A 16,123-nucleotide genomic window follows, 5' to 3' on the forward strand; every position below is an offset into this window, starting at 1 on the left:
CTTCTACATAGTAATGGACAGCAACATCATCTATCCAGATTCCAGCCTCCAGGTCTTATAGCTTCTGTGATACGGGAGTGGGTGGTCTATATCTTCAGGTTTTGAGTCCACAGTAATGCTCCCAGCACATAGTAAATGTTTAATAAGTGTTCAGTAAGTGACCTTCAGTAATCATCAAAATCAACATGCCACAAAAGAGAGCTAAGTGTAAATTAGGAGCTAAGGATAATTTTGAAGTTTTCTTCTTTATTTTTTAATTTAAAGGTTTGGAGTAAATCCATAAATGCCTTGATAAGGACGGCAAGAAAAAGAGGTTTTATTCTGGTCCTTATACTATTTTACACTTTGTTAAATACTTCATATTACCTTAATCAGTGTTAAATATCTTATTCTATATGTAATTTTTATTAAATACAAGAGGATTTCCTTTTAATAAGTCACCCAGAATGCTGTTTGGTGTATTGACAAATAAGAGTAAGCCCTCTTTCCCCCTTCAATTTTCTGCCCTCAAAAATTTCCTTATTTGGGAGGCAGAGGCAGGAGGATTGAAAGTTCAAGGCCAGCTTAGGCAACTTAGCAAGACCCTGCCTCAACAGAATAAGTGCATAAAAAGGACTGGGAATATAGTTCAGTGTTAGAACACTTTGCCCAGCATGCATGAGGTCCTGAATTTCATCCTCAGTACTGGAAAAAAAGATAGGTTTTCTGATATTAACTCCAGGGATATATGAGACTGCTCCCATAATAAAATATTTCTTGTTATGTTTTGGGTATTAAATGTCCCCCAAAATCTCATGTATTAAAGGCTTGTCTCCAACTGACGGTATTGTTGAAAGATGGTGGACTCTCAAGCAAGTGTGGCCTGATGGGAGGGAGTTAGGTCATTGGGTGTGCCCTTCAAGGGGATAGTAAATTCAGCCTAAGCTTGCAAGTAGTACTCGCTACTGTTTTTTGTTTTGTTTGTTTGTTTGTTTTTATAAAAGGTTATGCAAGAGGCAGAAACCCTAAGAAAGAAGGGAGAGAAAGACAAGAGTGAGCAGCCCTTTTCCTTCCTTCCTTCCTTCCTTCTCTCTCTTTTCTTTTTTTGCTTTCTGACTGTCATGAAATGAGCAGCCTTTTCTGCCATATGCTCTCACTGCCATTATGTGCTGCCTCTACAGATCAACAGTGACTGGGCCAAACACCGACTGAAACCTCAAACTGTAAGCCAAAATCTTTCTTCTTTTTAAGTTGATTTTATCAGGTATTTTGCCACAGTGATAGAAGGTTGATTAACGCAATTGTAATAAGTAATAAAATAAGTAAAAATTTACCTTTCTAAGGTAAAATTAGTTGAATGATGATATGAAAGAAAAAATAGGAATTGCTGTGGTTAAGAATAGCAACTGGGGTTGTAGCTCAGTGATAGAACACTAACCTGGCATGTGTGAGGCTCTGGGTTTGATCTATATATAAATAAATAAAAGATCCATTGACAACCTAAAAAATATTTTTTAAAAAGAATAACAACTGCTAAAGAGAGGAACTTAATTTTTGTTCCTTATGAATAAATACTGCAGTGAAATTTTAGGGGGAAGTAGTTCATATATGTCTGAACCAAATATGGAAAATGTCCCAGGCCAAGGGAAGAAACCTAGGAAAAGCAGTTGGGTGCTTTATTAGCAACGGAACTGTCCTGGAACGTGGAATTCTGGATTTTTTAATAAAGGCCTCTTTATACCAGATCCAACTGCACCAAGCTATTGAGACCCACCTGCATTTCCTAGGTTTCTTTCCTTATCTGTTGCCTTTTTTTTTTTTTTTTTTAATATATTGGATGATCCCCAGTCTTTTCCCAGCACTAATATTCTATGAAACACTGATCATTTCTCTAATGCAGATCACTTGATATCCTACCCTAATTGCAATTTGTCTCTTTGATGTCTAAACGAGGCTATTTTTTTATGGATTATAAATCTGGAATTCAAGTTCAATCAACTTTTTGGAGTTATAAAAAGGCTTCATTGACTGTGGACACTTAGAATAAAGGAATTAGGCAGTTAAGTAATGGTTTCTCTGATTCTTATGATTAATTTTTCCTCCCTTATTTTTCTCTCACAGATTTTCTTCCTCTCTTACATTGCCTTCACAAAAATCAGTAGGGAATATTGTTGCAAGCTGAAGCTAAATTTACTATAATAGTATGTGGTTATTACTTTGGTCTCCAGTTTCCTGAATATTCTCAACCTGTACCATTAATAAAATCAGTGTTTAATGAAACCTGGGTCCTCAGATTAACTCCTGTAGAGCCAGTAGCTGCACTCTGTGCTACTACTATGGACCTTCCTTATCCTGCCCAGCAGGATGAAAACTACCATTTGTTACAAAGAAAACTGTATCCCTCTATCCCGAGTCCTCCTTTCACTGGTCTCCTGTCTCCTCTCCAAATCCAAATTTCTCTCTTTTTCTTACCACATATTAGTTTAAGAACACTTTGCAGAATGGCTTTTACTGTTACGTACACCAGTAACTTCCTTACAGCAAGATCCAGTGGACACATTTCATTAGTACCTTGCTTAACCTCTCCACATTCTCTTTTCTGAATTTTTTTTTTTTCTCCTTTGCTTCAATGATACCACCAAGCACCTAGTTTTCTTGCTACCTTCTTGGCTGTTCCTTTTCAGTTTCCTTTGAGGTTCCTCCTCTTGTACCTTAAATATTGGTTTCTGGCAACATTGACTTACTCTTGTGGTGATTCTACCTGCTCCTAAGTTTCCAAGTATTGTGAAAAGTCTCATTCTGGATTATTAGTCCAGATCTGTCCTGATGCTGTCTATCCAATTTGTCTACTGAACACCTCCACATGCTATTCTGTAAGTATCTAAATCTCAGGGTATCCAAAATGGTACCCATTATTGTGCCTGTTTTCCCATATTCTCTCTTCCTCCCAACTTCATAGCAACCACTTAAGCTGGAAATCGCTAGAAGCCGTTTTCCTTCACTTTCCCCTCTCACTTCATGTAACTCATTAGTCACTAAATTCTGCACTATTCTTGAATCTCTCTTAAATTTCTCTGGTTTTTTCATTGGTTACTTCCCTGATTCAGACTTCTGTTATCTCAACCCTGCAACACACCAAGCATCTCCTATCTGGAATCTCATTGTCCATATCTGATCTTATTTTGTTACTCACCTGATAAAAGCTCATGACTTAGGTGAACTCTAAAATTCATAAAACTGATTACAAGGCCCTTTGTGGTCAGTTCCTATTGACTTTCCCAGTCTTACCTCTTGTCCTTCTCATGCACCCAGGTCATTGTAAACTACTCTCTGACTCTCAGAATTTTTCCATTCTCAGAATGTTTCTTGCATTTTGACCACATTCCACTTATCCTTCCCTCTCTTCCCTTTTTCTTATCTTTGCTAACTCCTGAGCTGATACCTAAAATATGAGTAAGTATTACCTTCTTTGGCAAAACCTCCTGAGTTTGGATTGGATGTCCTTCTCTCTTCCTGTATATTTTCATAGCACCCTGTACTTGCCTATCAGGACTCTCCACTAGATTTTAAGCTCCATGGAGACAGGAGAACATCTATTTCATTGATGTATTCCAAATACCTAGCATTGTGCCTAATACGTAATAGGCTTTCAGTATATATTTTGAATGAATAAACTAGTGGCTGAACAAATATAAATCTAGTAGTATTACCAGAATACAAAGCTTAACTGCTTTCACTAGTATATACCCAGTTGGAAGAATTCTTAGCATTCTATAGCTGTATCCCTAGTAGGTGCCTGCCTTCCCTTCCTCCAGTCACCTTTTAAGGATTTAACTCCCAACATCACTTAGTATCTGTGTTTTCAAGTTTTGGGGACACACTAATATAATAGTATGTTTATAAAAACTTGAGTCAATATTACTGCTACTTCGCCTTAAACTTCTCGTTTGTAAATAGGATTGTTGAAATCATTGTAAAGGTGATATTTAAAAAAATATATTATTAGAATGTGTGTATGTGTGTGGGGGGGGTGCTGAAATCAAATCCAGGGCCTCATACATACTAGGCAGGCACTCTACCACTGAGCTACACCCTTGGCTTTAAAAGTACGTTTAAAGCAGCAATTCGTTACATAAATGTAAGATGGTATTATGATTCAGAGAAAGCCTGAAACAATGTCTTTTCAGTAAATAACTGAGGGCTGCAGATAACTATTTTATTGGTGACATGACCAGTTTCCTAGTTACTTTCTGTTCTAACAGACATCAGATAAAAATGTCTTTACAGGCAGAAAAGCAGGCTCATCACTTTTTTTCATTGCCCTCTCATTTTTCAACTAGACTTAGGGATTAAAACTGAACTAAAATATGGTCAATATACAATGACTACAAATTCCCCCACATTGTTCTGCTTGTTGAGAGTGGGATAAGGCCATTGTTATAGACCATTTTATTATTCATTACTTTGCTTACTTCCAAAGTGAAGCAGCTTCCACCAAGACGTACAGATGGAAGTATGCGGTAAAGTAAGTGGGAAAACTGTAAATTTAAAATGGGCAAAGGTAATGGTTTACCGTACTATTTGAAAGCCCTGGGCACCGCGCGGCCCCGCCCCCGGCTCCGACCGCGCCCGGATACCGCCTGGCCCCGCCCCCGACCGCGCCCAGAGTCCTCTTGGCCCCGCCCCGCGCCCCGCCCCCAACTCTGACGGTGCCGGGCGCTTCACGGGTCCCAGCCGGGCCCCCAGCCTGGCTTCCGCGGTCGCCATGACGGCGGCCGTGTTCTTCGGTTGCACCTTCATTGCCTTCGGGCCTGCGCTTGCCCTCTACGTCTTCACCATCGCCACCGAGCCGTTGCGCGTCATCTTCCTCATCGCCGGGTGAGGCGGTTGCGCTAGGAAACCCGGACGCCGGGGCTTCCCTCCCCTGCCTGGGGCACCCGCGACCCCCTAGCGTCCCCATCAAATGAGTCGACCTAGTTGGGTTTTAGATTGGAGGAGGGTTGAGGTAGGGGAACTGAGACCCCGGACCCCTGAGGCTGTTTGCCCTCCTCTGAGGGCCTGCAGGAAAAGAACCACAGCCCAGTGACTCCAGCGGCGGGCACTGAAGAAGGGGTTCACAGTGTGTGTCTCAAAAGACCCTGATGCATGGCAGGCATCACAAACCCGTGGGTGGGTCTTAGTGGGCTAAGAAGCCTCTAAAATTGTGAGAAAAAAATAATTTTGGATAAGTTATTATATGCATCCTTAATTTTTCTGGAGAGGTAGTCCCTAATTTCCTCATATTGTCAAAGGCATCTGTAACCACCGACGAGTAAATAGCCTGTACTCTCTAGGACAGTAGTTCTCGCCCTTTGGCAATTAGAGTCACCTGGGGACTACCACTCCGGACCTCAGATCCTCTGAACCAGAATGTCTAGGGTGTGGGATTCAGGCTCAGGCTTTTAAAAAAAGCTCCCTAGGTGATTCAGGTGTGCAGCCAAAGGGTGGAAATTTGTGAAAACACAAGAGCACCTGATCTTGCATCTCCTTCTGGGAGCTTGGTAAATACCGGACTCTGGTGGTGACTGTGGTCATGATCTCGTTTTTCACCTGCCTGACCGCTCTCACTGGTTCATGCCACGTCTGCCTTCCTCTACAAATCTATGGGCAAGGCCAATGGTTCCTTTTTTTTTTTTTTTTTTTTTTTTTTTAAAGCTTCTTCACCTGCTGCAACTGTCTTGAAAGTGCTATATCACGTGTCATTTAAAAACAAGAGATTTGGGCTAACCGTTTGTAAAAATTGCTGTAAAAATTCCCAGGAGTGTTGTAAGAACCAGGCCTGGAAACTAACGGGTCTAGATCAGAGCACTGGTTTTCACGTTCTGGATTTATACTAATCACTCTATTAATAGAGTTGTAGACTCCCCTCTCCCAGGAAACATATCTTTGCAGATATCTGATCATTGGGTCCTTAATTTGTACCAGATTTTAAGGATATGAAAATTGATAGTCACAGGTTTTATGTTTTGTTTCGACACATCAGTGAGCAAAGCATTAGGAAGAATAGAGAGTAACAAGGTTCCAGTCAGGTAGTCCTTGGGTTGAGTTTGCAGATGCACTTGCATTTAATAGGGACACTGAAAACAAGTAATTGTTGAAAAAAAAAAATTATTGGGCAAATGTCACTTTCCTCTTGGATCACATGTTTGTCCCAGCACAGAAAGTGCACCATTGATTAAAACCAGTTGATCCAGAGTACCACTTTATGGGAATTTTTTTACCCCTCACTTAAAATTCAGAATATCTATTCTCTCCCAGTCAGCATCACCCCCATTTTAAATCATTATTAATCATTATGTTCACTTTATAATTTTTGTTTTTCCTGATTTTCAGAGCTTTCTTCTGGTTGGTGTCTCTGCTGCTTTCGTCCCTTTTATGGTTCATAGCAAGCCACATTACTGAGAACAAAGATGGACCAACACAGAAATATGTGCTAATCTTTGGAGTGTTGGTTTCAGTCATTATTCAAGAAATGTTCCGATTTGCTTATTATAGACTTTTAAAGTAAGTCGTTTCTTTTGTTTTTCCCCCAGTTAGATTTGAATTATGATTTGGTAATGTGAAACATTAATATCCTATGGTATTTGAGGATCCATACTTTACTGCATAGTTCTAAGTGAAGGGATTGGTATATTTCCAGCCTGAAAATATTAAGTATTCTTTAACTTGTGCAGATTCCGTCCTTCTTTTAAAAAATATTCTTTTTTTCTTATTTCTTTTTTTGGTACTGGAGATTGAACCCAAGGGCACTTAACCATCGAGCAACCTCCCAGGCCTTGTTTATTTATTTAGGGTTCTTGGGCTTGAACCCAGAGGCACTTTACCGTGGAGCTACATCCCCAGCCCTTTTTATTTTTTATTTTAAGGTATGGTCTCTCTAAGTTGCTGAGACTGGCCTTGAACTTGTGTTCCTCCTGCATCAGCCTCCCAAGTCCATGCGATTACAATTGTGCACCACCATGCCTGGTTTCCAAAAAATTATTCAATGCCAGACAGTGCCAGTGCCAATGCAAGGTACTGGAGATACATCAATGGCTAAAAATATCTATGACCTCATGGAGTTTATAATAAGAGGAGAAGGGACAAGAAATGAACAAGAAAATATATTGTATATTAGAAGAATTAACATGGAGAAAAGCAACCTAGGGAATAATAATTGAAACAACAAAAATGCTTCCAACTTGGAATTTATATGTTCTTTATGACTACCTGAGATAATTCTTATGGAGATTATGCTTTCCATTATTTTGAATGTATTAGGGCACAGCAGTGGTTCGTTTTGTGATATTTTCTGTAGTTTCAAATCTATGAAGTGAAATGTTTGGGAAAAAAAACAAAACTTGGACACAAGTTCCCTTTTTGGGTCACAAAGTATGTCATCTGAGGGACCCATGAGAACCTCACATGAAACTTCTGATTTGAAACACAACTTGGAACGATATTTTCTTTCAAGCAGTCATGAGATTGGCTCTGATTACGTAGTAAGACTTATTAGAATGATAAATGTATCATTTGTCTTCATTTCTGCTAATGAGGTAATTACAGCTGTCCATGAATTTCACAGATACAACCCAGACTGAACTTCCACATCTCTCTTAATAGGTTTCTAGTAATTTGTTCTTGCTAATATGTTAGGCCTTCTGTATTTTTAAAAATTTTTTGCTTTTAGTAGTAGTTACTGAATTTCCTTTCCATACTAAAACAGTTAAAATTACAAATTGTTAACTAGGAAGCCATTTCTTAGAAAAGGTTTAAACATGAAATTCCCACTAGTCCCTGGAAATAGTGGAGAGCAACAAATAAATATCAAAAGTAACACTTAAAGCCACATGTGGTGGTGTGTGTCTGTAGTTCCAGGTACTCAAGAGGTGAGACTGAAATAGGAAAATTGCTTGAGCCTGGGAGTTCAAGGCCAGCCTGAGCAACAAAGTTAGACTCTGCCTCAAAGAAACCTAAAAGTTTTTTAATTTTCACAGGAATATACTATCCCTAACAGATGAATATCTAGCAGTGGTTGAATGTTTCTGGCATACAGCTGTTACAACTGTGCTACAATTTTAATTTTTACTGTAGAATACTACTAAGGTAATGAAAATCTCTCTTCTTTTGACCTCTGCCCTACTCACCAGATAAATGAAATCTTTGCCGCGTGGTTGTCTTCATGTTCCTTTCAAGGCTAAACATTCCTCATTTCTTCATGTGGATCTCAGAAAACATGGTCATGGCTTTCAAGCCTTTTTTTTTTTTTTTTTTTTTTTTTTTTAAGTCAGTGCTTGATTTTTACCCATGCTCACAACCCAGCTTCGTATTCTGCAGTGTGATCTTGCCTGGGCACTGTGCTCTCAATAACTTAGCCTCACATTGCACTTGTTTTTCCTGTCAGCATCACCATTGGTTCATGTTGGTTTTGCATTTTTATTGTGATGGCTCAAATTTTGAATAAAACCTTAATTTTGAAATTAAATACAAAATTTTACAGCTTAGGATATGAATTTAGTAACTGCTTAGGACTTACACTTTATAAGCCTGACTTAATCAGAGTGCCTAAATGAGTATCTGCTGTTCTTCCCTACCTTGTTTCTCCATGGTTTCCACCTGAATGGCAACCTTTTCTTGACACTAATCTATAGTTCCGGAGGACTATAGATTGAACATGGATCCATTTTTTAAATGAGGACTGTAAGGGAGTAGGACTGAATGAGGAAGGAATTACAGCTGTCAGTTTGCAGGCTCTCGTGGAAGGAAGTTTAGAGAAGCCTCTTTGGCCTCTTAAGGAAACCACACACACTCCTCCGAAAGGACCTGTGGAAATTTGCAAACAGGTGGTAGAACAAACATGTCTTAACAGGTGCTTTTGTTTGCTTTTGCAAAATGCATCTTTAATAAACCTTTGAAATATTCTATAAAAGTTTCCTAGAAGATTTCTAGAAATGTTGGTTGTTATGTAATTGAGTTAAAACTAGGTTTTTTTTGTTTTTTTTTTTTTTTTTTTTTAGAGTTTTGTAACGCTTTATTGATAACACATGGATACATTTAAATTGCTCTTTTATGCTATACTACTTTCAAATACAGAGTTTTTGGTTTAATGAATATTTTGTTTAATGATCCCCAGTGCCAAAGTAGGTTTCGAACTTTTAAATTTAAAAGACTGATTCATTCAAATTTTTGCTACCTGAATTTAGTGTGAAGAGTAAAATGTGGAGAGTTTGCACTGGTGATTTTTTGTTTTAGTTTTTGTTCCTGGTACTGGGGATTTAACCCAGGTGCGCTCTACCACTGAGCTATGTCCCCAGCTCTTTTTACATTTTGAGACAGAATCTCACTAAGTTGCTTAAGGCCTTGCTAGGTTGCTGAGGTTGGCTTCAAACTTGTGGATCCTCTTGCCTCAGCCTCACAAGTTGCTGGGATTATAAGCATGTGCCACTGCACCTGGGTGTTCCAAGTTTTTTGTTGTTTGTTTTTTAGTAGTTATTGAACCTAGAGCCTTGGGCTTTACCACTGACTACATCCATGGTCAGTGCTACAGTTTTCTTTAAGAGGCATCAGTCTATTTTTTTTATTTCTAAAATAGTGTATTTAATTTGTGTGCATAGTCAATGCTCTCCATTATACATGTGTTCAAAAATAAAACAAGAAAGACTATAGTTTACCAGTAGTTTAAAATTGGGATTTTTTTTCTGTTCTTGGAAATACAGTAATAAGTGCAAACAAAGAATTTTCCACTTCTGTAAAATGGTCGAATTGAAACACTACTCCTTGCATCAACAATCATGTGTTCTGTTCGTCAGGAACATGGAAACTGATCATGTTTTGTGCTTTCTCACTTCCTGATGTTAACACTGAGAACTATTAGTGCCATAACATTCCCTCTCAAACACTCCTATTACGTATTCTGAGGAAATTTACTAAACTTTTGAACTTATATAATGTATTTGTGATAGCAGTACTTTGCCATACCAAATAGTGAAAATCTTTTATTTACTTCTGAACTATTTGTATAAAAAATTCTCCAAAATTATTAATTTTACTTTATTGATAACTTTGTTGAAGAGCATTACTATTACATATGACTTATAAGCTTTAGTTAACCTTTAACAGGATCCCTGTAATAGGTAAGTTTATTTTATTTAGAAAAGTTGGACAATTTAGTTGGTTACTGCTCCAAATAAATAGGAAAAGGGTCACTTAAATTTCTGACTTTTTGAGTCCAGGAAAGCAAAGAACACTTTTTGGTTGAATTCTGCATTGCCTTAATGTAGTCTATAATGAATATACATACCTTGAAATTTAAATTAACACAATGTCAGAAAGTATGTATGTTCTGGTTAACATAATTTTAGAGTTAATCTATTTCCTTTTGTTTCAGTACTTGCTGACAAATCGGCCTAAAATGTTTTGGTTCCATTATTACTTTAGTAAACATATGTTTCAATAAATATAATTTAAATATTCTATGAGTCAGAATCTTACACTGTTGCATAGTTTCTGGCCAACAAGGAGTAGTAATAGTGACAGTAGTGGAACTGACCAGCCACACTTAGCATTCTATACATACCAGTGTGGAATGTGGAGGCTCATGATGAATTGTGAATTGGCTGTAAAGGAAGCATGAATATGATCATTCTGAAGATCATTTCTTGTTGAGCAGTATTCTATTCTTTCATTCACATATTCATTTACCTCTTACATCCTCTATAGCATTTTATTCTATAGGATATAATGAAAGTATTGGAGTGCTTTCTTTTCTGAAGTCTAATTGGAGGTATAAAATATACATGTGAAATATTTTAGAATCAGATATAATTAAGTACCCATATGAGAGTTCAGTTCATCAGTATTATAGGATTTAAGAGTAAGGAGAACTAATGATAATCAACCATTGGTAGAGGCAGCTTCTTGAAGAATTATTGTCTGGGACCTGAGGGTGTGGCTCACTGGTAGAGCATGCACTTAGAGAGATCCTGGATTCCATCCGTAGTAGAGAGAGTGAGAGGAGAGGGGAGGAGGATAAGGAAGGAAAAGAAGAAAAGTTTTGATTCTACAGAGTACAAGATAGAAGGGAAGGAGGCAGTAAGTGTGGCCCTAATGGAAGATAAAGTGAAGATGAAGACAGTGTTTTAGGAAGAGAAACAGAGTTCAGAGTGGTAAAGTCCATGGATATTGAGATATTTATTGAACTCAGAAATTACAGTACTGCTATCTTTCTTATTAATTTCTTCATGGCTTATTTACCTACATTTTTCTTTTTTGTGTGAGCATTTAGATAAAAGGCAGAAGTTAGAAATTGCAGTTGATTTTAGTTAATTGAAAATGTGCTGAGTTTTGTTTAAATGGATACTAGATTTAGAGTATAACCTGATCAAAAGTCTTAGGAAATACCTGGATTTTGAGGTCTCTTGTATACTTTCCCAACATACTGCTTTTTCTTCTTTTTAAAAAAATGTGTGTGTGGTTTTATTTTAGAAAAGCCAGTGAAGGTTTGAAGAGCATAAACCCAGATGAGAGTGTGCCCTCTATGCGATTGCTGGCCTATGGTAAGTTAGACCCGTGAGGTGTCATTAAGGAAGAAAAAAAAAAATCAGATTTGGCTTAAAAACTATCTTTATTTTACCGGGCACAGAGGTGTACACCTGTAATCCCGGTGACTCAGGATGCTGAGGCAGGAGGATCATGAGTTTCAAGCCAGCCTCAGCAACTTAGTGAGGCCCTGAGCAACTCCACCAAGACCCTGTCTCTAAATAAAATAAATGTAGGTCAGTGGTTAAGCACCCCTGGGTTCAGCTCGTGGCATTAAAAAAAGTCCAACAACAACAACAACAAAATCCCCACTATGTTTGGTATCTTTATAGATTTCAAACAGTATTTTATTACTGTCTTGGCCTATTGACATATATTATTTGTTTATTTTTACAACTTTCCTGGTTCCTTATGTAAAGGAAAGTGATTACTGGTGACCTTTTTTCTGTATGTTCATTAAATGTTAATCAAGTTTGATAGTTTTTAACATATATACTATACTCTAGTTAACTAACAGTTTCACTTGGTATGGCTTTCACGTTCTCTGGTTGTTTACCATGACTTCAACTACACTAGGAGGACTCTATATATTAACTCAGTCATTATCTTTACATATTATGCTTTCAGAATTATGTTTTAAGATTGGATTTAGGTCTCTAAATTGAGCCCAGGATCATGCCTTACATGAACAGTCACCATTGAAGCTCAATTCTGGTTCTAAGCTATTTAACTGTACAGATTCTGTTACCATAAACCAAAGCCAGAACTTCAGCATCATATCCTCTTCTGCCTCATCTATTTCTTCTGTGTTTCTAGATCTGTTTTTCATTTCTCTGCTGCTTCCCACTATTCATTTCCCTTTCTCTTACCCCTTCTCTCTCTCCTTCACATAGCTAACACATGCCTTTACAGAGCTGACTGGCCACTGCTTCACCATTAGCATATGTACTATTTCCCCTTCAGCAAAATAGTATTCCCTAGTCCTTAGAAATTTGATTTGAATAGAAATCTTGGTGGGAAAAGGGTTTAACAGTGTTTTTCTTCCTCTGTAGTTTCTGGCTTGGGCTTTGGAATCATGAGTGGAGTGTTTTCCTTTGTGAATACCCTGTCTGACTCCTTGGGGCCAGGTATTGTGGGCATTCATGGAGATTCTCCTCAATTTTTCCTTAACTCAGGTATGTATCTGGTAACTGTGAACGTTCAGGCTTCTAGTCTAAATAATCATCCTCATTGGAGTTCACAGGCTTAAGAATTCGAGTGAGTGGAAATTTATGTTATAACAAGGCAAAATACTCTTGGAAACTATAAAGTGAAGAATCTAGGAAAATAAAATTTGGGGTTAGTGTTCTAGAATTTTAGAGTGAAATTTAGTTTGCATAAAATGTATTTTTATCCTGCTGTACTAACAATGTTACTGTATAGTTGAAATATTTATTAATTTCTATAGGCTACATGTTCTTTTTGGTTTTTGTAATTTTATGTTTATAAGTCCTATTCTTAATTTACATCTTAGTTCTTTTTGGAGATAGGCAATATAGTTTACTTGAAATTAAGAGGAAAAGAATAACAGATGAATTGATATTTTTATCCAAAGATGCAGTATAAAAGGACTAACTCATCTCAAATTTCTTTTTCATCCACTAACTAAAAATTTTTACCAGGATGCAACAATTACATATTTGAGTTACTGATATGCATAATTAAGATTTCTCCTAAATTCCACAAGGAAAGATAGAAGGGAAAAATCCACTGTATTTTTAGTTTTCTCCACTACAGTTATGCCATTAAAATAAGTGACCCCACATACACACACACACACACACATACACACGCACACGCACACACATGCACACATTCTTTTAATTCCATCATTATTAACCTCTATGTGAAAGTTCCCCAAGGAGCTTGTCCTCTAGTAAGGAGAGTAAGCCCACCCCCCAAAAAAAAGTAAAAAAGTTTTTAAGATGATAATTTTAAAAGACATAAAGAGGTATGACCAATTTAAAAAAAAATTTTTCTGCAGCAGTTAAAGAGACATCCTGCATTTTGTAGTGACATAGTGACCCCCAAACCCAGTGTAAACTTTCATGACTCTCCCTAGACCTTTGTTTCTATTTCATTTCAGACTTTGGTATCTCCTCTCTATATTAATGCCATCAATCCCCAACTGGTTAGCCTTCCCTTGACACACATTTTCATGTGACTTCTTCCTATATGCAGCCACCAAACTAATTTGCCCAGAATTTTTTGGCTTTCCAACATCTGTAGGAGAAAGTGAAGGTCCTTTAACTCTGATTGCAAGTTAGAGGACAGGGAAGTCTCTTAATGGGCCATACTTGTTTAATAATGCCTTGAACTTAGCAAATTATCTTCCTTGTTAAATATTCCAAAACAGGAATATACTGAGTGTTGTTTTTTATACAAATATATGGCTGGAGTCTGGTAAAGTTCAGTATAAATTAATAAAACTCCTGTTTTCTGTATTTTTTACACAGCCCTGTTAACCTTGCTTACAGAAGCTATTTTCATTTTCAAATTTTACCAGCTTCTTTCACTAGATGGTGCTAATTCCCTTCAGTGAAGTAGGCTGTTTTCAAAAGTCTTAACTTAAAATTATTCTTTTGGAAGAGTGTAAGAAAGGATTTGCTAGCACTTTTGGGGTTATATTTGTAATTTCTGTGAACTCAAGGAAAGATTCAATAATATAATGTTTTTAGCCAAGTTTGGATGATAGACTGGCCACACTGAATATGTACCCATAGAATGAAATAATAACCATTACTTTATCATATGTGAATTTCTTATTGTTATTCTCTGAAGCATAAATTTTGAATTATACATTTAAGAAATTAATTTTTATTTAAGCATAACCCCAAATTACATATATATTTGTATTTTTGTTATATATTATTTGTAATAACTGTTATTACCATTTATTACACACAAGCTCATTTTTAATTTTGTGGTTAAATTTGTAAATTTATATTTTTAACATATTCTATTATAAATGCCTAAATAATAGTCAAAATAAATAGGAATATGAGGTCATTACATTAGTGTATATAAATAAGATACACATTATATAATACCTGTATGTACATAGATTTTCTACAGAGAGGCATAGTTTATAAATAATAGGTATACATTCATTCTTTTTCACTTATAGTTAACATAGTAAGTTACCACTTCTTGAAATGCTATAGAGAGATGAAAGGAAGTATTGGAATTGGAATCCCAAATTCAAATCTTTTCCTAGCTCATTAATTTAGCCTTTGGGGCAGGTCCATTTGATTATTTAAATACTCCATAAATATTTGGTATTTTTATTCAGTGGGAGTTATGCCAAGCTATGAAAATATAGTTAATATTCATACCTTTCATCCATATTGGTGAATAAAGACAAATAGCTAATTACAGTAAAACAAAATAAATGCTATAATAAGAAAGAGAGGTGTAGTATAGTGTAGTACTTTGCCTTTCTACATTTACCACTGTTGTGATTAATTGACTAGTGGTGTAATTATTTGTTTAATGTCTCTCTCTCCAATTGGGTGCTAAGCCATGTTAGCACAAGAACTGCTAACTGCTAACTGCTCACTGCTGTATCCCCAGTACCTTTAGAGTCCTTTGTTTTGGGATGGCACTCAATAAATATTTACTGAAAAATGAAAGCTAGGCACAGCTTATGGAGTGCCATCCCATTGAGATTTACTTAAAGATAATAGTAGCTAGGCAGACAAATGTAGGGGGTTGTCTAGGCAGAGGGAAAAAGCCTCTTCCCTTTAGGCAGGGCAGTGAGAGAGACTATGTTCTTTGAGTAAAGAAAGTATCCTTCAGGAAGGGCAAAACTAATGCCAAGTTGTTAAGAATTATATTAATTTAGATGAAATATATTTAAGGGCTTTATAAACTCCAAAGTGGCCTAAGAATATTATCAAGGTAGAGAATTTGGTTATTGAGATAGAAAACAGAATTTTTAGGAAAATTTCTCTAATATTACTTTGAATTACCTCCCTTATACTTTAGAAGTAAAATATGTCTAATTTAGTACTCAGTAAAAAAGGACAGCTGATTTTTTTAAACTTCCCCAAACCATTTAATTTCTTTTGTATTTTCTGAGCAGTGTCCTTACCTAGATACATTTTAAAACTTTTTTGCCACTAAAACTTTTCACTAGGCAAAATCAGTACTGGTAAGACCACATGTGGAGTATTATATTTGCTAGTCAGCATTGTAATTTAACAGGGATGCTGAAGTGCTAAAATTTACATCCAAATATAATGTCAGTAGGGTGAAAGATCTAGAAACTGTCCTATAGGGTGTAGTTGGAAAAGAGCCATATTGAGATTGAAGAAAAATAAAACTTAAAAGAATTGTTGGAGGTTAAGCTCTTCCTTCAGTTCATCATTACCTATGATCAAATTATGCATCCACACATTCGCATGGCCTCAGAGAGGCCAGAATGTGCTTTCCTGCCCCTTGACTTTGAGTCACATGCCTTGAATTGGTCAATTAATGATTATGAAGTAAGAGCATTAAAAAGCTCCTCCATGATTGGACCTGAGTTCTTGGATATTGTTCACATTCC

At 36.7% G+C, this 16,123-nt stretch overlaps 1 protein-coding gene across 2 annotated transcripts in view; it reads left to right on the plus strand.

Annotated features, from left to right (window-relative positions):
* Nucleotides 1-4,675: 4,675 nt before the first annotated feature.
* Nucleotides 4,676-16,123, plus strand: part of APH1B (aph-1 homolog B, gamma-secretase subunit) — a 32,372-nt gene continuing 20,924 nt past the window's right edge. Inside the window, exons 1-4 of one of the 2 annotated variants that reach the window (XM_079126441.1) lie at nt 4,676-4,857; nt 6,352-6,522; nt 11,482-11,552; nt 12,588-12,710. In XM_079126441.1, the coding sequence (XP_078982567.1) occupies nt 4,745-4,857; nt 6,352-6,522; nt 11,482-11,552; nt 12,588-12,710 (478 nt within the window). In that variant the 5' untranslated portion in view covers nt 4,676-4,744. The remainder of the gene's footprint in view (nt 4,858-6,351; nt 6,523-11,481; nt 11,553-12,587; nt 12,711-16,123) is intronic. The other variant, XM_079126442.1, reaches the window with a different exon arrangement.

This window comes from Sciurus vulgaris (genome assembly GCF_902686455.1).
Source record: "Sciurus vulgaris genome assembly, chromosome: 2".
NCBI lineage: Eukaryota > Metazoa > Chordata > Mammalia > Rodentia > Sciuridae > Sciurus > Sciurus vulgaris.